The sequence below is a fragment of the Pholcus phalangioides genome, unplaced genomic scaffold, assembly GCF_987345545.1.
Source record: "Pholcus phalangioides strain wild (caught in Gottingen) unplaced genomic scaffold, Ppha-v1.0 ptg000013l_1, whole genome shotgun sequence".
Lineage (NCBI taxonomy): Eukaryota > Metazoa > Arthropoda > Arachnida > Araneae > Pholcidae > Pholcus > Pholcus phalangioides.
In genome coordinates, this window is record NW_028301606.1 from 36,741,761 (window position 1) to 36,765,303 (window position 23,543).

A 23,543-nucleotide genomic window follows, 5' to 3' on the forward strand; every position below is an offset into this window, starting at 1 on the left:
AAACGAGCAGAACTCAGGTGTCTCGCCATGTGCAATCAATTTACTAAATAATGAGTTGTGCCTGATGTGTAAGTGTGTGTACCTAACAGTCTTGAGTGCGTATCTAGTGTTGTTTCTGATTTTTCACTGCTGCCATCTACATTTCAGAAGTGAAGAGAGTAAAGTGCAATGATTAACTATTTGTACTGTTTGTAAGCCTGTTGCTCTCTTTGACGAAAACGTTTTAACGCGAAGGACGGCTCACATTTGCGTCTCAAAGTTGGGAATCACAGAAAACCAACTTCAGCCAACCACCACTGTGTCGACGGTGGGGCTCTAACCCGGTGCCTTCCTTCCCCCCGCGATGCGATTCCGTCACCGGGACCACTCAACCACCACAGCGGCTCGTGACGTCACTGAACAAGGCCATCTCGCCTATTGACAAAGAATTTGGAGGCCGACGCAAGCGCCATCGACACTTTTTTTGTAGTATATCCAATGGCTATAGGTGAGATGGTATTCTCCAGTGACGTCAGAAGCTTCATGCGGAGGTCTTCTTCTGTAGGTGGTATGCCCATACACGTTTCGGAAATCCTCTGAGGAAAAACTGCACAGTCCTGGCCTTCGGTATTTCCGTAATGAGTATAGTGGAAAATTGTGCAGATTTGGTGGACTGTTCAGGCGGCTTGATGAGAAAATGGCCTGATCAAAAACGATTCTGAATAACTTCATAGTCTGCAGTCTTGAACTGCATAGGCAAACCGGAGTGTGTGTGTGGGGCGCTGCATCAGTTCAGTTTGATTGAAGCCGTGGTTCAGTCAACATGGGCCGGGAATTTCTCGCGTGCATCACTCACCAGTGAACTGAAAGGCATTCCGGAGCATGTGTGGAGGAGGGAGTATTTAGGACGAATCCTAAAATCTCGACAGAACGACCTGATCAATTTTTACTCATATGATTTCTGGAATGTATATGGACTCCTTTATGTTAAAAAGTCATGAACTGATGATTATGCATAATTAAAAACATCAACCGTCTTTTCAAGTCCAAGTCACCCTTTATCCTGCAAAACCAGATGTTGACATCGGCGATCGAAGCCACGACGAAGTGCTTGCATGTTCATTACTGAGGTAAGAATTATTTTATTGCTATCGAACTATATAAGAAAAGTGTTTAGAAATAGTCTTAATATTTTTTTGCTCGGTAAATGCGTTATTTGAAAATATAAATGGACAATGTCACGCAATCAATAGGGCAGTGGATCCCACTTAGTAATGCTGAAAAATATCAAATAGCCCATGTATATTTTGGATTGTATTGAAAATATTTACATGGCAAATGAAACATAAATCTGCAATTACGATAATATCAGATTGGAATTTTACATTCTATGTTTTTTGCTGTATTAATTTTTTTTGAGCATGTGTGTAAATAAATAATTTGAATATTGTTGGCACAATAAAAATTGTGCTTGGATGACTATGCTATGAATAATCGCCTATAAATAAGGAAATTGAAAATTTGTGTTTTAGATCAAACTCCCTTCAATGCATAAAGTAACTAATAAGCTACAATTCATTGATAATAAATTATAGCACCTAAATGACAAAAATTTTAATTATTTTTTTGTGATGAGTAATGGTGAAATTGAAATAAAGCATGGTAAAAATTGGCAGTAATGTTAAATATTAATTTTTGTAAAACTCGTGTACTAAAGGATTAAAATATAGATTTGATATTTTGAACTGTTCAAATGAACAATATTGTAATAATTAGTGGAAGTTAAATTTTCAGAAAAAATAATGTGCCACTGCTTGAAAAATTGCACTCTGTAACTTGCTCTGAGATGAGGAATATTTAATAAGGAATCATTGCATTTTTTTGTTGATATAAAAAATTAAATTCGTGCAATGGGACTAAAAAACAAAGTTGGAATTTCAGGCAGTTTTTATTGTTGAAGTATATACATTATAATTAGAGGAAGCAGATTAGTGTTCGAAACGTATTACTACTTCAGTATTTGTGTTATGGCCTTGCTGTGTGTGTTGAAATTTTTAGTTTTTTGCCAAAAATTGTTTTTGATTTTGTGTGTATAGGTAAACACAGAAAAAAAATTTCCATGTCGAATATTTAAGAACTTTAAAATATAACATTTTGAGATGTTATGGAACTGAAACTTTTAACAAGCATTTATTTTTTAACAATGTTGTAATTTCAGCGACACATTTTATATGTGCAAAAAACCAAATAAGCAAAAGGGAAAGGTGGCATTGTTTTTAGTCCATACCATATTGGTTTCTCTACAGAAATATCTTGCTGTGAGTAATTTTCTTTATAATAATTTTTTCAGATACTATTGAAAGAACAACTCTTTTTGACATAATTGAATTCAGGAAATTAAGATAGACTATTTCTTAATAGCTACCTATACCACTCAAAATTTGACCAGTGCAAGTAAAAACATGTACTGTTGAAAAACTTGTCTTGGCTATATAAATGAGAGGGAGGACATTTAAAAAAACCTTTAGAAGCTTTACTAACTGAAAAGCAATATTAATTCTTTGAAAAACTTATTATCATATTTACTGATGAGCAAATTTTGTGAATGGAAATATTAAAACAATTAATATACTTGACGACAAATAATATCATACTTTTTAACTAGAGAGACCATACAACACTGCAAAATTTCTATGTTAATTTAAATAGGGGTTCCCCGATCCACAAGAGGTTGCTAAGGATGTGTTTTAGAGCGAAGCTGAAAGAGTAGAGTGAAAATATATAGTAAGCTGCGTGCCAATAGGTTTTTTCACTTTATCTATCTGACCAAAAGTTTAGGGTAGAAACATGGCTCGAAAAATTGAAAAAGGCGCCGGCCAAATTTTTTGGCAGCCAAGCATATTTTTAGGAGAAATAATCCAAAGTAAAAAAAATTATATTCAACTTTTTCAGCACTTAGTGATGATCTTCGCATGTTGGGAGATTCAGACATAAACTCCAAATATTTTGTGATCTGCATAGAAAATTTTAGGTGTCAGTATGAATTATTTTTTTTGCAATGTTGGCTCCTAAGATTTGTCAACCCCTAGGTAAATACATCTAGACATGAACATGTGCATCTATGTGCAATGCCAGGACTCCCTTGCAAAACACAGTTTATACATTTTGGATCCTACTGTGATAAAATGGTGGCGAGTCGACTAAGTGCTATTGTGCACGAATTATCTCTACTTATACAACTAAAGACAGTGTTATAATTTGAAATAAAATATACAGTACATTTAAAGATTGATAAGCATAATAAAAGGGTTTTTTTTTCTTCCTCTTTTTAATTTCAGGTAAGTCAACATTTGAAGTTGCAGATGAAAATTTATGAATCTCAAAAAGTTATGTTTTTGAAAGATGCGATTTCTAAGAAAAGTACAACCAATAAATTGTGATTATGATAACTCTCTATGAACATATGTTTGAAATAAAATGTTTTTGTATGACAAATCATGTGTGCAAGTTGTTATTTAATTCATGTTTCTATTAATCAACTTCAATCATTCATCTTCTAATCAACTCAAATCAAATATACGATCAAATGAAAGTTATCAGGTGAAGTTATTTGTTGGAAGCTAAATATGAAACAGATAAATTGATGAAAGATCTTTAATATGGGCATATATATATTTTAAATATTGAAGTATTCACTTGCATTAACAGGTAAGTGCTCATTCATAGAAAATAATGTTCTGATAATATTTTTTAATACTGGAGGAGAAACCCATAGTTTAAAATATAGAACTACAATACGCAGCAAGGCAGTTAATTCTTTTAATTATTAATTATCAGTAATTTAATATTTTAGTTGCTCCAAAAATAATTTGCAATTCATTGTTTCAATGAATTTAAAAGGAATAAAAATGGATAATAAAAAATCATTTAACAAATTGGTCTTTAAAAAAAGTGGCACTCAATATTAAAAACAGTATTCAGCTGGGGCCACAAGTAGGGCCCCTGAGGTGAATAGAGGGGCCCAAAAATCTACAATTATTTTGCATAATAACCCTTTCAAGAAGATCCCCCCAAAAAAAAGGGAAAGTCTGCCCCGAAAAGGCACACTACGGCCATAGGCTCAACTAGTGCCGGTAACCTTAATTTGAAATTTTGCATTTTGTTGTAAGAATTTTTTTTTTTTTTCAAATTTGGATTTCATCAGTATGCGACCCACTTATATGCAGCTGGGGTACCAGATACTCGGTTTTTCAAGTATCCAAAAGTGGGATCCATGAGCTCGGACAAGAAAAATACCGAATCTTATTCTAAAAAAAGTCGCAAGATGTAAAATGCAACGTTTCATACGTTTACAAAATAATTAAACTAGCTGGCGATATTAGAGTAAAAAAAAAATTAAAAACCACGGGTGACAAAAAATGTATGGCGAGTCCCTCGGAAAAAAAGTTTGTTTACAATCAGTTGTAAACATGAAATCGCTGCCACCACCCACTGCGGAAAAACGATTGTTAAATAATTAGTAGTAGTTGTAGGCTTCAAACGGCATCCCGATTGGTTAGAGATCTGTTACTCTCGAAACCAAAAAATTTTCTCCCCCTCTAACTACTGTTTCACGTCACGTGACCTTAAGGACTGGTAGTTCATAGTACCTCTTAACTACTAGTAGTTGAAGCGGTCCTTAGCTGCAGTCCTCCGACCGGTAGTTCATTAGGACTAGTAGTTACTAAGGACTGCGGAGATAGTTCACCCCCAGAATGCTCAATGCTCGGGTCCAATTTCGTTCTCGTTGTGATATTGCCGAGAATGCACAGGCAGCAGAAGGTGAAGGTATAACTTTTTATATCGGAACAACTAGATGTTAGTAAGGGGAATAGTGACCAGATAAGAGCGGGCTCACAATTTATATGTTTACTGGCTCTAGTGTCTAATAACGTAACAGCTACGTCACTTCGACGTCAACGTCACAAGTTCAATTGTGATCAGATCACAAGAGGGAGTACTTGGTTAAATTAAAGACTTTGTGCAAGTTGCATTCAAGAGTTGAAATCATTCTGATTTCATGCATTCGTGTGTAAAACTCGCCGTAAGGATGCTCTTCTTTTGATGATGGGTACAGGCAGTGCTCGTGACTGAAAAAAAGGTTGAAGATCTCTGTCTAACCAGAAAAAAATGAGATTTACTTACGGATGCTGGTGAATAAGTAAAGAATAAAGTCGCATTACACGCTCTGACGAAGAAGTCAAAACAGACTCAAAGAAAGCAGCAGAGGTCTCTATTCCCATTTGCAGAAGCTACGCACATATTGGGGAATAAAATGTCTGTTGACGCTCGAAAATCCCGTTTATCTTTCTTCAAATCAACTTGAAGATTTTTTGCAATGTTTAAGAGCATCCAAAAAAAAAATTTAAATTACAAATTTATAAATTAAATAGTTTTTTTTTTTTTATCCTTTACGCTTAAAATGAGACTGGTCCGATTAATCGATTAAGGGGTGTCACGCCCCTGAATTCGAGTTTTCAAAGACGACTTCAAAAATTATTTCATTCAATTGCAAATCCAACGCAAAAAATTTTGTGTCAATCATTCGATTGTTTATTTCAAAATCAAAGAAAGAAGTAGTGGTATATACATAGTTGGTATTGGCGCCTAAAAATTTTTTTGAATAGTTACTAAATTGCAGGTTGAGAGTAGCACAAAAAATGTTTGGATGTATTAGCAGCACATATCAAACCGTATCTATATTCAAACCAATCCAGGAAAAGTGTTTTCGTAGTCCAAGAATTTTTATTGTTCCCCCAAAATACTGGGAGCTTTGACTTACCACTTCCTTTCAAAATCCAAAATCAAAATCGAATCCAATTGAACCTATTGAAATTGAATCCATCAAATCAACGAATCCTCGTGGATTCGTAGATTTGAAAATGATGGTGAGCTTTATCGTGTACCCAATACGCACATTTTCACAAAACAACACAAGTCTATATTTACTTGCCTTAAAACCAGAGACTCGCTTTTCTTTTTAGGTGACAAATGTTTTTCACGGTATTTTCTTCCAAAATAGTGTAGTTTCGTCAGCGTTAAACCAGCACCTCCTAGAGGTAGATAAATATCTATCTTTAGGAGAGGTGCTGGTTAAACACCTACTCAGGTGCACAACCCTTCTCTTCAATAATTGTCTGAAGTCTTTTGAAATTTTCCAGCTGCCTCTTGGTCGGCAGAGGCTTGCTTGATCGCAAGTGATTTTTACATTGCGAAATCCGAATCGTTTCTTAAACTTATGACACCAACTCTCACTTGCATAAAATTCTGATGAAATAGACGTTTCAAAAGCCCTTTAATTTATAGAAGAGTAATTTTTTTTCGCTTTTTATGTTATAACATTACAATCTATTGGAATATATTTTTTGTAGCAGTCTTGTACCCACAAAAAAATAGCATTGTCTGTACGAGAAACATATGGATTCCGTAGGCGATGCAAAGTTTTCACTGTCATAGGTGCAACTACATCCACAGCTAATTGAATTTCAGAGTCCTTTTTCTTGATATATCTAACCGTAGATCCCTCGATTCCGTAATGGCGGGCCGCAGCAGCAATTGATTCACTTTCGCCAAGCATAGTCAATATATCCAATTTTTCTCGTAAACTTTTCACTTTTCGAAGCATTATCACTAGCACTAGAAAAATGAGCCATCCTAATCACGTACAACTCAAATTTTGTAAACAAAACACGTGAATGACGATTGCTGAGTGTTGCCAAAAAAAATTTTCAATAAAGGAAAAAAAAAATCGCGAATACGGGGAGGCCGACTGTAATCGGGAAAAAAAGGGGTAGTTCAGAGAATCTGGATCGAACCCTTAATCGCCGACTAAATAGCGATTGCGACAGGCAAGCACTCTACCACTGATCGACAATATACACCCGTCCAAGGCGGTACACAATCAAGCCTGTCAAAAAAATAGAATAATAATAAAAATATAAATGAATATATATATATTGTTAAAATATCAAATTTTTTATATGAAAACAGAAAACAAAAATTATGTGAACTGGAAAGCAAAAAAATATGAGCACTGAAAATTTCAAAAAGAAATACATCGAAGAATTCAAAAATGAGAAAAGTCATAGCCAATGTCTAGGCCTCTCATCGGGGGGAGGGGGAAACCCTGACATTGGCTTAACACAGAACGTTTCTGAGAGTATATTATCCTGTCATTCATATCCTAAATAGATGCTCGATCCCCCGACGTTCTGCTGAAGTACAAATTAATTTAAGACTCAAAATAGAAGCAAAAACAAATGTTTTTTGTCAAGTATGAAAGAAGCAGTCAAAATACAAAAAGAAGCATTGACTGCTTCTTTGCTTCTTCCATATTTTACAAAAAAAAACATTTGTTTCTGCTTCTATTTTGATTTTTCAGTTCAATTGTACTTCAGCAGAACGTCGGAGGATCGAGCATCTATTTAGGATATGAATGCCAGGATAATATGCTCTCAGAAACGTTCTGTGTTTCAGCCAATCTCAAGGTGTTTCCCCCTGATGAGAGGCCTAGATATTGGCTATGACTTTTTTCATTTTTGAATTCTTCGATGTATTTCTTTTTGAAATTTTCAGTGTTCATATTTTTTTGCTTTCCAGTTCACATAATTTTTGTTGTTGAAAAAAAAAATTGATATTTTAACAATGTTTTTTCACTAGACTGCATATTATAGCTGCCTATGGCACTGGTATTGGTGAGTTTCGACAAATTTTAAATTTTCATAATGTTAATTTTGTACATTTTTCTATACACACACACATATATATATATATATATATATATATACAGTATATATGCGTATACGGCGTCTACCTCATTTAAAGAATTTCATCTTAAAAGAAAAAATTGTAATCATCCAGGGATCATTGAGCACGCTACTACGCTGATTATCCCTGGATGACGGAAGTACGCTGAAGGTTCATTCGTATTAAGGGATGAAACTTTTAAACATAATTTTTTTTTTAATGTTCTTAACTGTCCGAGCTCCACAGAAGAATGCCTATAAAATTCACGAAAAACATACAATATAAAAATAGACATCTACGGCAGGCGAAATTTAAAAAAAAAAAAACATTTTCACAAAAAAAAAAGTGTGAAAATAGACAAAAAAGGCATTTAGCCTCAACATCTGGGTTCTAGAAATAAAGAACATAATTCAAAAATATGAATATTTCAACGTAAAATTTGTTTTCTTTTTTCTGGTTTGTTTATTTGTTTCGAATTCTTGAACTACAAAAGTAATGATGAATTAAATGTCAAAGAATAATTTTTACTTCGAAACTACACATGCATTTCGTTCACATTTCTCTGTGGAATAAAGGTAATTTTTACAGAAACTTTTGGATGCAACTACAGATTCACTACATCGACGAACTAATAATTACAATAACTATCAAAATATTTAATGAGCTTTGACTACGTTCTGTTTAAGCCTGTGCGGGATGTTTCAAAGCTAATGCAACAAGTTTTAACCCTCTCAGTGACATCGATAAGACATCCTCGTCTTCTTAAAAACACTTTTTATTTCAACAGCCCAAATAGTTTGTGAAGCTGGTTTATCAATGGACCAAAATTTTTTTACCCCCCTCCCCTCCCACTACATTATTGCACCTTCTGAAAAAATGGGAAGAAACATTATTTCATAAAAAAAGGGGGGGGGGGGGAAATGACAGATTGAAGAAAACCCTTACAGAGGGTTTAAGGGGATTTCTGCTATACAGGTTTCAGTAGGTATTCTCAAACTGCGCGCTGTAATGACCTGGTGCGCGTTCAACCTTTGTCAGGGTCGCCACGGAGTGGTGGCCCCGAACAAAAGTTTTTCGAAGAGATTTTTTTGTTAAACTGTTCTGGGTAGCCACGGATACACGTTGATTAGGGAAAGGTGCTCCGCGGGCGGGAAAAGGGTGTGTTTTTTTCAAACCGAGCACAACTCAGGTCTATCACCATCTACGGGCGATTTACTACCCAGTGAATTGTGCCGGAAGTGTAACTGTGTGTGTGTGCCTAACAGTCCGAATGCGTATGTAGTGTTGTTGTGTTTGATTTTTCAATGCCGCCATCTATATTTCAGAAGTGAAGTGAGTAATATATTATAATTGAATTACATTTGTGCTGTGTGTGGGTCTGTTGCTCTCTGTGGCGAGACTTTTTAAAGGGGAGATCAGCTCGCATTCGCAACTTGAAGTTGGGAACCACGTGAAAAAAAGTTTGAGAACCCCTGGGTTAGAAGGTTAATATGTGATTATACCATCTTGACCATTTTTTGTCACATAATGCATATTCGAAAACGTCACGTTGAAGTACAAGTAAAGTAGATGAGACACTGTAACGGCTAGCAGCACCCATTACACCGAGTATAATTATAAGTGTTTAAGTAATTTCTAACGTGCTCTGGAACCAGAAGCATCTGCGGATTGTTCATGACACGTCGTCCTATTACTACTTAACTGTTTATACACCTCGTACACATTTTATTTATTTTTTTGCTGTTTCACAAATTAGTTTTCTCATTTTTGTCGTTTCACGAAAATTTTCACTCAATTTGAGTGGTCTGCAATGAGAAAAAAAAATAAGTTGGAGAACACTGAAGACTAAATTTTACAAGGCCCGGTTTTTGAATTCGACACTATAATGCCCTCTGAAATATTTTTACACGAATTTGGATATGCAAATTAATCAATTTTATTTTAATTTTTTTTTCCAAGTAATTTCAGTGATTAAATTTTGATTCGGTCATCTATTATTTCAACTCGCATGCCCGAGTGGGCATGTAAATTTTTTGAGATTTGTTCAGCCCTGTTGTAAACTAATTTATCAAAACTACTTTATGACTGTTTATACAACTTTATTGACTGTGCGGTTTGCTCAATATCGACACTTCTACACTACATTTCTTACTGCAGAAACGATCAACTCACAGAAAGTCCTATTTCACGGAAAACGTGATGCTTTGAACTTTATTTCTTGGAATAGATCGATCATTTTTTGATTCGAGACAGAGAAAAGCAGAGGTCGCATTGGCGAGACTGCATCTGCCGTTATAAGTTTCGATACCAATCCTCGTGTTTGCTTAGCAGTGTGATCTTCTTCCATTCCTCAAGTGTTCGCCAAGAGTTGTCCTCCTTGACAGAGAAGATGCCGTTTCTTACTTGTCTTTTTTGAGAGCGCGTCTTTTGTCAATGTAAAACAGTAACAACCCGCTGTGATTTTTACATCTTCACTTTCGTATAACGACGAATATTCAAATAAAGGGATACAGCCTTAGTGTTATATACAATACAAATACAACGCCACAACAGGCAAATTGCCCAACGAGGTGGCTGTCATCACGGATCCCCGAGCCATTTTTTGGACCGCAAGTCAAGGTAAGTTTTTGCAACTTAAGTCGCTCGAATTGAATTCGTACAAACAACTAGAAGCCTTTCCGAAAGAAAACAATAGGCACAACAGGCAAAATGTCCAACAAAGTGACTGAGAAAAAGATGCCCATAACAAATATGGATGTCATATATTTCGAAAATACAGCAACCCAATTAAAAATGCAATTACAAAAACTAGAAACAATATATATATGCATGATAAAATATTATACAATGCCCATAAAGAATACTTATGGTTGTCTTATTCTAAGCATGGATTCTTATATAAAGATTCTCGATTTATCTCAACATGTTTCTTTTTAAACGTGTCAATTGTGTTAGCATTTACTACCTCCGGGGTAAGCTATTCCATCTATTAACTTATTGCTATTAGAGAAAAGCAACCCTATTTATGATTAACAAGAGCGGCATTTTCTTCACAAAAAATTCCAATAGTATTTTTTTGTGGGGAAAACGCAAAAAATAATAAAATATATTTACTGCCCATAGCAAACGTTCTTTCTACTTTTTCCGTATTTATAAAAACTAGAGGCAAGGAAATTTTCGTTCAATTTTTGATAAAGAATTTTTTTTTATTGCTTTTCATCTTGGAATATGAAAATTGTTTTTCCATTTTTCAAAATGAAATTTGAAAAAGTATTTTTAATTTAAAATAATAATCTGGAGGTTATCATTTCATTGCGTAAAAATGTCTAAACTTTATTCATTGCATATGAGGAGACGTTGTCGTCATATTGTAAATCAAATTATAATTTATATGACTATTCATTCGCGTGTGCATAAATTAATAATTAAATAATCTATAATTTTGTAAAATTTTTTTGAGTAGCATTACATTATTTTTGAAATGAGTTATAGAATATTATTAAAAATGATTTTTTCCATATTTATTGCAAAAAATATCGCATTCATTTTGTTAAATGTAATTACTTTATACGTATAACGGTTGAAGAATGATGCAAAAGTAATGTATATAAATTATAGACATTGCAGCTAAACCATAAGCCACTACTCGGATTCAATTCAATGTATTCAAATACACGTGATTATAAAATTCAGCTAAATATGATGATTTTTATGATGATGAAATCATCGAGAATTTTAGAACATTTTAAAAAGGAATGTGATGATTTCATTGTTATGATTTTTTTTTATGGTTGAAGCCCGATGAAGAAATTGTGGTCTCTCGATGACCCTTTTACTGACAACTGATAAGCTACACTGGTGTAAGAAATTAAGAGAATTTGCAGACTTGGTCGATTATCCCTAGAACTACTGTACCGATTTTAATGAAATTTGATATGTACATACATTGATACAATACAAAACAAATAACCATTCAATAATTGTAATACACACGCATGATCGTGCGTAACACTCGTTGGAGTCGGAAGGTATGAAACAGCGGTTGCAGAATAAACAAACAAAATGGGTTATGGTCATTATGGTTATTTATGTTATAGGTTATAGTATATAGATTATATAGGTTGTGTTAGGTTATTTATGGTTATGTTAGGTTATTTATGGTTATGTTAGGTGATTTATGGTTATGTTAGGTTATATTAAACAAATAAATGGGTTAATAGGGGGTATGGTCCCCTCTTACAGATATACAGGTCTCGCAGCGTGATTTCATACTTGAAATAAGGCAGTTTATCATTTCCTGTGGCAATTTGTCCCACTCGTTCAGCAACGTTGTTTTCATTCCTTCATTCCCTGGATGGTTCCCGGGGTGGGGTTGCGAGTTGCAAGTTGCAATTGCCCCCCCCCCCCCAGAGCGTCCCAGACATGCTCTACAGGGTTAAGGTCTGGAGATCTGGCTGGCCAATCCAACCGGCGAATATCCTCACTCTCTAGAAAATCGTCGAGCAGAAGAGCTCTATGTGGCCTCGCGTTATCGTCCATTAAAATGAACTCAGGGCCAACTGCACCCCTGAAAAGGCGAACATGGGGCTCCAAGACCTCATCCCTATACCTCACACCAGTCACAGTGCCTCTTTCAAAGACATGGAGAGGTGTGCGGCCATCCAACATGATGCCTGCCCAGACCATTAAACCTCCTCCGCCATAATGGTCGATTTCGCGGACATTAGAGGGTAGGTAGCGGGTCCCTGATTCTCTCCATATGAACGTACGGCGAGAATCGGTGCTTAGGCTGAACCGGCACTCATCAGTGAAGAGAACGGTCGCCTATTGATCCATGCTCCAATTTCTATGCTCTCTGCACCATGATAAACGGATTCTCCTGTCCGTAGAAGTGAGCGGGACGCAAACAGCAGGTCTTCTTGCAAACAACCCTCTCTCATGAAGTCTTTTGGAAACAGTCACTCTTGATACACGGGTTCCTGTGGCTGCATACAAGTCACGAGAGAGCTGAGAAGCTGTAGCACTCCTGTTACACCTAGCTATAATCGACAAATGGCGATCCTCTCTGCCCGTCGTGGCTCTTGGACGACCTTGCCCAGGCTTTCTCTAGATGGATCCGGTATCCTGGAACTGTTTCCATAGGTTACACACGACGCTGGGCGTTAAATTGAACTCTCTACAAAGCTGAACTTGAGGTAAAACGGTTTCTCGGTATTTAACGGTGTTCTTTTCTAACTTTCCTCCAACTTTGCCGCAAGGATGTCCAGACTGTTCAGTTTGATGCTAAGAGGCTTGCTCTGAAAAAAAAATTAGGAAAACATAGCCCCTCCCTCTTTTTTTAATGAATTTTCTCATTAGCTGCATCCTTCATTTTGCATGAAACGAAAAATATCAGAAAGAAAAATGGAAGTCCATCTGGGAAAAGATGAGTCATGAGTTAATCGGGCTGAAGCGACAGTAATTCTAATACGAAGGTTTTTAACAACTGGCTGTTGCGAAGATATATTTCGGAAAGAGAGAAAATTCAACTGCCCCTGCGGGGAATCGAACCCACGTCCTTTCACTTTCCGGGTGAACGCCCTAGACCACTAGACTACAGAGGCACAGAATCTCGCAATCTTTCCTTGTGTTATGAGCTTGGCCTGAGTCTGGTCCGGCCCTCCATGTACGGTCCCTTACAGTGTACACGAGCTCCAAGGAAAGATTGAGAGATTCTGTGCCTCTGTAGTCTAGTGGTCTAGGGCGTTCACCCGGAAAGTGAAAGGATGTGGGTCCGATTCCCCGCAGGGGCAGTTGAATTTTCTCTCTTTCCGAAATATATCTTCGCAACAGCCAGTTGTTTAAAACCTTCGTATGGTAACGGGGAGTGACGTCATCCTTGAGTAATTCTGATGATGATTGGTGTGAAAATGCAGCTCATAACGCGACTATGTTAGGTTAGGATATGCATCCATATCACCAAAAATGTTTGTTAATTGAATCTGTATTCGCGTTAGTTCAGGCGGCAAAACGTCAGAAAAGCATCTTCGTTAGAAGAGAAATAGTAAGCTTAGGGGTTTAGTAGCCAAGTTGTGACTATTCTATTGTCACTCGTTTTCATTTTTCTCTGCCCTCCCTCCCGTACAGCCCGGTTGCGATCTTAGCGTCACAGTCATGGCTGTACAAAATCCAAGAGGCGCAACTCAAGTCTCTGATGTACCTGCTCGTTCGTGGGTCCTCCCAAGTTTCACGTCCATCTATTACTCGATGTTTAAGCCACAATAAAATATTCCGTGACTTCCGCACACATTGATGGAAACACATCTTCAGTGAACGTCTCAAGGGCAATGCATAAAAGGCGAATGTAGACTCCTCTTAAAAGGAAGAAGCAGTATAAGTCCATTCCTTGAAGAAAAAAAAATCGAAACACCTATCTCATAAAATGCAATTTTTTACGATCTACACATTAAAAGCCCTCTTCCAAAACATATTAAATATACTGATTACGATAAAAGGCAGACTTTCAGCTGCTACGGGTGGTGAAATATTTTTATATTCTATTGAAAAGACACAACCGCAGATGTAATTTGTCCTCGTACAATTTTTGTTATAAAATACTCATTCAAATTCAAAATGTTTTATTATAAGATACTTACTCATTAAAACGCACTGCGATTATGACTTATATGCCCCTTTTCATATATTCCCATAGATTTGATTTCACCCCAGGCTTTGATAAGTATCATGAAGGAACAGAGGAAAAGAGTTGCTGTGGTTGGTGCAGGCGTTAGCGGGTTGTGCGCCATCAAGAGTCTTGAAGAAGAGGATATCGAACCGATCTGTTTCGAGAAAACGGGACATTTTGGCGGAACATGGCGATACCACGAAGATGATGTAGATGGTAAGTTTGAAGTTTTTGAAAACTCTGGTGTCACGAGTTTTTTGTTGCGGTGGGAGGACTTCTAATCAGTAAAAATCCGGCCCCCTACTGTTGACGGGTGGGCGAAGGCATCGTCTTGCCTCAGCAGGCAAGAATTTTTCGAAGGATTTTGGTGAAAATGTATGCCCGTTTCAGAAGGATTTTTGGGAATATGCGTAACTGCCGAAGGGTTACGCATTAGGGTGGTTCCTTAATTCAAAATTTCTCATCTTTCATATATCTTCTGTCAAATATAATCCCAAAATAAAATAAAATATAGAATAAACACTTTTTCAACGTGTTTGTTTACACTGTTAATTTTTCCGAACATCACATGGCTAAATCGGGCACTGGATAGCCCATTGGATTTTCTACGCCTCAAAAAGCGCATAAGATTTCCTGAACTCAACCAACAACAGTTGCATGGTAGGAGAAGCATCTCCAGGGGGGCATCGTCACTCTTTAAATGGGAAGTATAAGCCTTTTAGCGATTATCAGAATATACAGAGGAAAGATGTAATATTTGCGATGCCGATCCCGGAGCTACAGAGGGTTAAAATCACACAATCAATAAAAACAGTTGAAGAACTCAACAAGTAGAAGTGGCAACAACAATTCAACAGATGTCCGAGTGGCCCATTTCATTGACCACGACAAGTGGCATCAATCAAGAGAACTTGAATAAAATGATGCAATGAATATACTTTGCAAGCTATATAGCACATGATTTCTAGATTTAACGGATAATTAATTACTATCATTAACGAGGTTGACAATGATTACGAGTTCTTAAGGATTTTATGAATATGATTTCTGCTATTGAATAAGTTTCCGGATTCACCTATGCATAGGGAACGCTTCGATATCTCTCCGAGATGTGAAGAGGGGTGGTGTACCCGGTCCTTCAATGTTCAAAAAAATGTCAATTTATATTTCATCTCTTCTCTCTAGGTCTAGCATCCGTCACGAGACTTACAGTAGCCAACAACAGCAAGGAGATGTCGTCGATAAGCGATTTTCCTCCGCCGAAAGACACGCCGAACTACATGTCACACGATACGATTTATTCCCTGGTGACCGATTACTGCAAAACATTCGACTTGTTGAGACACGTTCACTACAAACACGAGGTTCTCCTCATCGAAAAGGCAAAAGACTACGACCAAACCGGGAAGTGGTCGGTCACGGTAAAGGACCTTCAAAGCGGTCAAGTCGACACAGACACTTACGACGGAGTCATGGTCTGCACCGGCCAGTTCGTTTATCCCAACGTGCCGAGCTTCCCGAACCAGGAGAGATTCGCCGGCAGAATTATGCATACGAAATCACTCAAGACTTTCGAGAGCTTTAAAGGGGAACGTGTTGTTGTCGTTGGACTGGGATGCTCTGGAGCCGATGCAGCCACTGAAATCAGTTCCGTCTGCAAAAAAGTGAGAGGAAACTCCGTTGGTGCAGTGGGTCTTCAACGCATAGCACATAAACTAAATGTGGCTCTCGGAGCTTTTTTCCCCGCAGACAATTTGGAGAGAATAATTACTTAACATTTAAAGGGGGGATTAAATCAGAATTTTTTTTCTCTCACACACAACACATTAAAGCTCGCTAGCCACTGATAACAGGGTGCCCAATAAATTCGTGAACCGTTAAAAATTCATAAAAAATGAAGAAATTGGTATGTATGAATGTGACATATACAAGAACCTGGCTATGAGAGGAGATATCGATGTCGCCGTGAGGGCAGAGACGAATTTTCCTTTCCTGAAACATCGATATCTCCTCACTTAGCCAGGTTCCTGTATCTGTCGTATTAGCAAGGGGGGAGAGTGACGTCTTTCGTTACATATGAATGTGGTTTGCGAAAAAATTATTCTCACGGAAGGGATCCAAGTCCAAATTTTTGTGGGTGCACGAGAGAAAATCACTGAAAATATGCCAATTACATTTCTATAAAGTGCAGTTTGTACGATTAACAGCTCAGTTCTGAATTTTCGGTTATTGGCGTTCACATAAGGTTTTCTTTGTGATGTTGATCATTGATGGATTAAGCACTATTGGTTAGTATAAAGTTAGTATAAGTTTTCCCCCTATACCAAAAAAAAAGGATCCCCCTTCGTGAGCATGACTTTCTCGCAAACCGGATGCAAATACACTAATTCTTTCAATTTTTACGAATTTTTTAACTGTTTACTAATTTATGGGAAACCCTGTATATAGTTATCAGATACTTTTGATACATTAACAGCGACATCATTACGAAATCGTGTGGCTCGGTGTCCGAACACTTTTGGAGATCCTTTAATTTCATGCATTTGGGGAGTGAGAAATCAGTGTTTGCATTAAGTAAACATAATTACAGAATTGCTCAAAAACACCCTTATGAAAGAAATTTGCAGAATTATTCCCACAACACTTTTGATATAATTTCAGAAAGAAATAATTCCAGAATCGTTGAAAGAATGAGCGAAACAGTTTCAGACACACATACACAAACAAATTAAATTGCAAATTTAATTAGGTGAACCGCAGCGCAGCTACCACAGTGCCTAAGTGCCACCCGCTTAACATTTCCAAATCACTAAAGGGACCCTCGGCATATTCACAAATCACTTGAATGATCCCGGCACAGCCCCACATCACTTAAGTGACTATCGGCATAATTAGGTGAACTGTTAAATACAAAGCACGTAAGTGGCCCACAGTATAGTTCTACATCACTAAAGTTACCAGCGGAACAGTTCCCCCCATCGCTTGAGTGATCCACTGCACAGTTTCAGATAACTCAAGTGGCTTGCATCACGTTTGCAAACCAATGAAGCATGCACATACTCTTTTAAACGTTGACCACCTTTGGAGTATATGGACCATCTTACAATTCTAAATTACACAGTATAGCCATACTTTTGGCCCACGGGCTTCAGGGAAAATTTGACCCAAAATTTTTTATACGTTGAAGACCGACTCCGCGCGTGCGCATTTAGAGATTTATTCGTTTTATTTGTATTTCATGAATGATGATCGTTTTATAGTATGTGTTCATCAATTTTTCTTGCAGATGTATCTCAGCACAAGGAGTGGAGCTTGGGTGCTGCCAAGACTGGGACCTTATGGTTTACCCTTTGACTGCTTTTTCATTAGGCGTTGGTTCGCCGCTATGTACAGCTGCCTTCCCTGGATTATCCGACACTGGGGCTTTCGACTGTTCCTCGAGATGCAGACCTTCAGTCATTCTCTGTACGGCCTGAAACCTCCGCATCGCATCCACGAGCAGTACCCAGTCGTCAGCGACACTCTTCCCTCCCAGATCGCTATGGGAGCCGTTACGGTCAAAGGGAACATCAAGACTTTCACTGAAAACGGCGTCATTTTCGAAGGAGAAAACGACGTCACCGCAGTCGACACGGTTATATTCGCCACAGGTTACCAGTGGAAGTTCCCAGTATTGGCTGACGGTATCCTCCAGAAAGACGGCGATTGTCTGAATCTCTGGAAATGCATGTATCCTGCGCAACTACCTCATCCAACTCTGTGTTTGATTGGATTTGTCTTACCGTACGGACCGGGTTTTCCTGTTAGTGAGGCCCAATGCCGTTTAGCAGCACAAATATTCAACCGCAAGGTTAGGTTTCCAACTCCGGGGAAAATGTTAGCCGAAGTGAAGAAGGTTTTCGAGAAGAATTCGCAGAGGTACAGGGTGATCGACAGATGCACGACGAGTGTCCATTTCGTACGATATCTCGATGAAATATGTTCGATGTTCGGCACCAGACCGAATTTCGTGAAATATATGTTCACGGATCCGAAACTATTTTCGGCTCTTTTGACCGGGCCGTCGCTGCCTTACCAGTATAGGTTGGAAGGGCCACATGCTTGGCCGGGAGCCAGAAAGGCAATTCTTACCAGTAAAGAGCGTATTGTCTTTCCTCTTCGCAGAGGTCGTGGCACCAACAAAAAGAGGTTCCTCAAAGGTTTCATAGTGAAGTTATTGCTGGCTTTACTTGTATTTATCTTCTGGATTACCGTATTTTCCAACAATAATTAACAGCATAGGCGAAAAAGAATCTAGAAAAGTCGCCTCCAACATTTCACCCCGGGACGTTTCGCCCAAACTGAGTAAGTGAGCTATCGAGTGAATGATTGCATGAATGAGTAAGTGACGGCATGAGTGATCAAGTGAGTGGGTGAATGACCATATTAGTGAATGAACAATTTAGTCGGTGAGTGATCATATTAGTGAGTGACCAAGTGAGTAGATGAGTGACCGTATGAGTGAACATGTGAATGGCTGAGTGAGTGATTAAACGAGTTAGAGACCGTACGAGCAGGAGCGGATCTAAATCTCGCTGTTGGGAGGGGTGATTTTACAAATGACTAAAAAATTCACATCATAGTGACCATATGTCCCGCATTTTATCCCGTATTTTCCACGGTGGTTCCGTTTTTCAATTTTTTTTCCCCTCCACCTCGACATTTTTGAAAATATGTTCCTGTTTTATCCGTTTTCAGACGAAGTTTTCTTGAATTTGTTGTTGCAACATTATCATATAGATGTGTTGCAATACTATCATATAGAAGCTCCGTAGATTTCATGAATTATTGCTTTTCGCTTGCCAACCCCCCCCCCCCCCCACACCCACCCTCCCATAGATGCCTTCGCGTGCGAATGACAGTCGGGGCGAAACGTCCGGTGACGAAATGCACAAGGGAATAGACATACTGGAGGGCGAAATGTCGGGAATCAAGTTTCTCCTTATATCGGACGGAAATCGGAAAATTTGTGCTGTGGAAACCCTTTTTCAAATTCAGGATGACGGCCATCTAAGTCTGATTCCAAAATCACGCCACATACTTTTGTCGACGTTCCGGGTGTACTTAAAAGATAGATGACACCTTCTGAGATATATTTAACCACTCATCTAATTCGGGGCGTTCGTTGAAATTTGTTAGCAATTTTCTACAACAGATGGCACCACTTCAACATAAATAAACTTTCAGTATACTCCCAGTACTTAAATTGCTCGTATGATAGTATCTTCGCTTAAAATTACCTTCGTGTCTCGCAGCAACCAGCAATAAGCGGATAATTTTGTGGCATCCTAGGAAAATATTCAGAAGATACATTTGTTAATCCTTTCTCTTGAAACTAAAATACGGGTCAAATACTAGATCTTTCCTCTGAAATACGGGACGTCTTACAACACTTTAGGAATGCAAGCATTTTCTGTTATTACCAGTACAGAAAACCACCGAAAAATAATTTAATTAGTCCTCACAATTTTGTACTAAAAACATTGTTTATTCCGTAAACATGTGAGTAGCTTAAAAATTCATAAAAATTAAAGAAATTTTTAAATTTCAATTCGGTTTGCTTAAAAGTTATTCTCACGAAGAGGATTTTTTTTTTTTTTTTTGGTATAGAAAAAAAAAATAGGTCAATTTTTGTCGATGGAGAGCACTGCACAAAATGGAATCACTGAAAATATGCAAATTAGAGTCGAATAAATGGAAGAGTATGATTAACAGCTCATTTCTGAGGGTTCCTGTTACGGGAGCCTACATAAAGTTTTCATTGGTGGATAAAGCGCTATCGTGAAGTTGTTTCACCTCAGCACGAGTCGCAACTGAAGCTTTGCGAGCGTTTTGTACATACAGGGTGATCAGCGAATAAGCCCTTATTTCAAAATTAAATATCTCTACAACAAAGATTAATAGAATTATGCGGTAAACGGTACGTTTATTAGCAAAACTGTAAGAATGTTGTACAGAAATTTCGAAAATGTAGTTTTTTTTAATTTTTAAAAATTAGAAAAAAAAAACAGGAGATTTTGGGGTTCCGAAAATCCTCATTTGTGTGAAGAGAAACCACTGCATTCGCCTAAAGTTACTGCATGGGCTGCGGTATGCGCCAGAGGCATTATCGGCCCCTTCTTCGTGCAAGAAACGATTACTACTGAACGTTACGTTACAATTTTGGAACAATTTGTCAGCACACATGGCGCATACCGCAGCCCATGCAGTAACTTTAGGCGAATGCAGTGGTTTCTCTTCACACAAATGAGGATTTTCGGAACCTCAAAATCTCCAGTTTTGTTTTATTTTTTTAAATTTTAAAAATTTTTTAAAAAAATTAATTTTTGAAATTTCTGTACAACATTCTCACAGTTTTGCTAATAAACGTACCGTTTACCGCATAATTCTATTTATCTTTGTTGTAGAGACATTTAATTTTGAAATAAGGGCTTATTCGCTGATCACCCTGTAGAAGGGTCCGAAGGAAAATTCAGGTAAAACATTGTGATTTGCTTTCTATTGACATACATTTGAACTTATTTGATGTTTTCCCGCTGTACCAAAAAAATCCCCTCTTCCTCCTGAGAATATTTTTCGCAAACTGCATCCAAATATCACAATTTCTTTAAGTTTTAAACCACTTACGAATTCATTGGACAGGCATACTGCACAATTATTGAAGTATAAATTGCTATGAAAAATAAATTACATTCAAGCTTGTGTAGTTACAGGCTGAAGTGAGTCTCTATATATTCGGAACGTCGTGGCCAACTGCAGGTATTAGTTTGTATGCCTATTTATGCACTTTGAAGCGGCTCTTATAGGTGCGAAAACATCTAACAAATTGTTCTGGAGAGTCGCAGATAAACTAAAAATTGGGCAATGGAGCGACGGGTGATAGAAGTTTGAAAACCACTGATATAACAAATTACCTCTCTGTCTAATACCTGCATATTTCTCAATTATATCTCTTCAGATTGAAACGAGATTTTTATCCGTAATTACACCGTAAAAATTGAACACTGTGTGTCCATCATTTTTTTATTAATCCTATGTGCATTTTTGCAATGCATTATATTAATGCTCGTATGAATTTAACACTTATTCCCTATTTCCGATCAATTTATTGATTATAAAATTTCGATTATACAAACTATATTTTAGTTGTATTTGTGGTAAAAAAAATAAAAATCAATAATTTTTGTTCCCGTGTTGTCTCATTGATTATTTCACGAGGAACAAAAAAAACAGATTTTCTCTAAGGACTCTCTCAACTGAGTTTTTTTTTTTTTTGTTTTCAACTGATTGAAAATTGTCACAAGTACTAGTTGAAATTACGTTTCAGGAAATTCATATACGGTTATGTTCCGAAATCAACATTTTTTTTCCTAGAAAAGTCCCAAATCAACTTTTAGTCCATTAAAACATCTGTTTCCTGAAATTCATTATCAGTAATCATGCCAGACATGTCAAATGAGAAACTCACGTGTCTTTCTAGCTTCACTTTGTTTTAACTGATGGCAGAATAAATATCAAGTGCTTTTCGGTAACATAACATGGCATCAACGTACAATCGTTCATGTTCAGTGACGTCGGAGCTGGGAATGTTGTAGGGGGGTTTTTGTGTCCTGTGTGGCAGACCACTTCCAGAAGAAAATTCAAAAATCAGTCTAAGATGAAAAACTCTTAAAAAATTGATCATTGGTGAAATGTATATATATATATGACATGAATGTCGCTCTCCACTTGTTAATACAAGGTATACAGAAGACTGGATGTTGTGAAGATATTTATTATTTGAGATGTTAATTTTTTAAGGAAGGAAAAAACTCATCTCTGCCTCTACCGGGAGTCCACTAAGCTCTGACCACTAAGCTAAAGTAGCTTAGTGGTCAGAGCACTCGTCCGGCAATCGAGGGACCCAGGTTCGACTCCCGGTAATGAGTTTTTTTCCTTCCTTAAAAAATTAACATGTCAAATAATAAATATCTTCACAACATCCAGTCTTCCGTATATCTTGTATATATATATATATGTGTGTGTGTGTTAAGGAGCTCATACCAACACCCCCCCCCCCCCTATAAAACAAGGCCTCGGCACGAAGTTCATGATGTCACTCTCTCTGAAGGCCATCTCACCTATAGCTATTGGATAGAGTAGGGCGACGCATGCGCCATCTTCACCCAATTTGTAGTATATCCAATGGCTATAGATGAGATGACGTTCTTCACTGACGTCAGAAGCTTCTTGCGGAGACCTTCTTCTATAGCTGGTATTACCGATACACGTTTAGGAAATCCTCGGCGGAAAAACTGTGCAGTCCTGGCCTTCGGTATTTCCGGAACGTGTGTGCGTGGTGGAAAACTGTGCAGATTTCATGGACTATTCAGGCTGCATGATGAGAAAATCACCTGATCAAAAAACGATTCTGAATAACCGCGCAGTCTGCAGGCCGACCGGAGTGTGTGTGTGTGTGGCGTTGCGTCAATTAAGTTAATTAAGTTTGATTGAAACCGCGGTTCAGTCAACACATGAGCCGGAAATTTCTCGCTTACATCACTCACCAACGAACTAAAAGGTATTCCAGAGCATGTGTGGAGGAGGGGGGTATTCAGACCGAATCCGGAAAGCTCGACCGAACGTCCTGATCAATTTTTCCTCAGAGGATTTCGAGAAAGTGTATAGACTCCTTTATGGTAGAAAGTCATAAACTGATTATTATGCGTAATTAAAATCACCAACCGTCTCTTCAAGGGTAAGCCACCCCTCAGGAGTTTGGGCAGGTGCAGTCACACTTGGACCCGCATTCACGACAGATGCGTATGTCCCTACTCTGGCAATGCGGAAGTCTGTGTCTTCCAGCCACTGTCCCTGTCGTTTGCCTGGTAAATAAAGAGACCCAACAAAGATTTTTTTCTTTGCACCGGATATGACGTCATATTTTTCTTTCGTATTTTTCTCGAAAACTATGGGTCGTACTAGTACAGTTCTCTGGGCATTTTTTATGTATTTAATGCAAAACAGATTTTTCCGAAACTCAAGCCTCCTGACCGGAATCTTTCGAGTCCCGGTGCATCGAACTTTAACGTCAAAG

At 37.7% G+C, this 23,543-nt stretch overlaps 1 protein-coding gene and 1 non-coding gene across 2 annotated transcripts; one reads left to right on the forward strand and one right to left on the reverse strand.

Moving 5' to 3' along the window:
- The first annotated feature begins 10,075 nt into the window (after positions 1 to 10,075).
- On the forward strand, positions 10,076 to 19,260 carry LOC149079037 (flavin-containing monooxygenase 5-like). Its single transcript, XM_089241300.1, has 4 exons — positions 10,076 to 10,383; positions 14,456 to 14,644; positions 15,614 to 16,092; positions 17,715 to 19,260. Exons 2-4 carry the CDS (start codon positions 14,488 to 14,490, stop codon positions 18,699 to 18,701), a joined length of 1,623 nt encoding a protein of 540 aa, XP_089097426.1. The 5' UTR covers positions 10,076 to 10,383; positions 14,456 to 14,487; the 3' UTR covers positions 18,702 to 19,260.
- On the reverse strand, positions 13,294 to 13,367 carry TRNAS-GGA (transfer RNA serine (anticodon GGA)). The gene has a single exon. It is a non-coding gene; the product is annotated as a tRNA-Ser (tRNA).
- Positions 19,261 to 23,543: the final 4,283 nt, after the last annotated feature.

Bases quoted from the DNA above. Each gene is read 5' to 3' on its own strand.
- LOC149079037 (XM_089241300.1), top strand. From the start codon at position 14,488: ATGAAGGAACAGAGGAAAAGAGTTGCTGTGGTTGGTGCAGGCGTTAGC. The intron at 14,645-15,613 runs GTAAGTTTGAAG...TCTTCTCTCTAG, and splicing joins CCACGAAGATGATGTAGATG to GTCTAGCATCCGTCACGAGA. The intron at 16,093-17,714 runs GTGAGAGGAAAC...TTTTTCTTGCAG, and splicing joins TCAGTTCCGTCTGCAAAAAA to ATGTATCTCAGCACAAGGAG.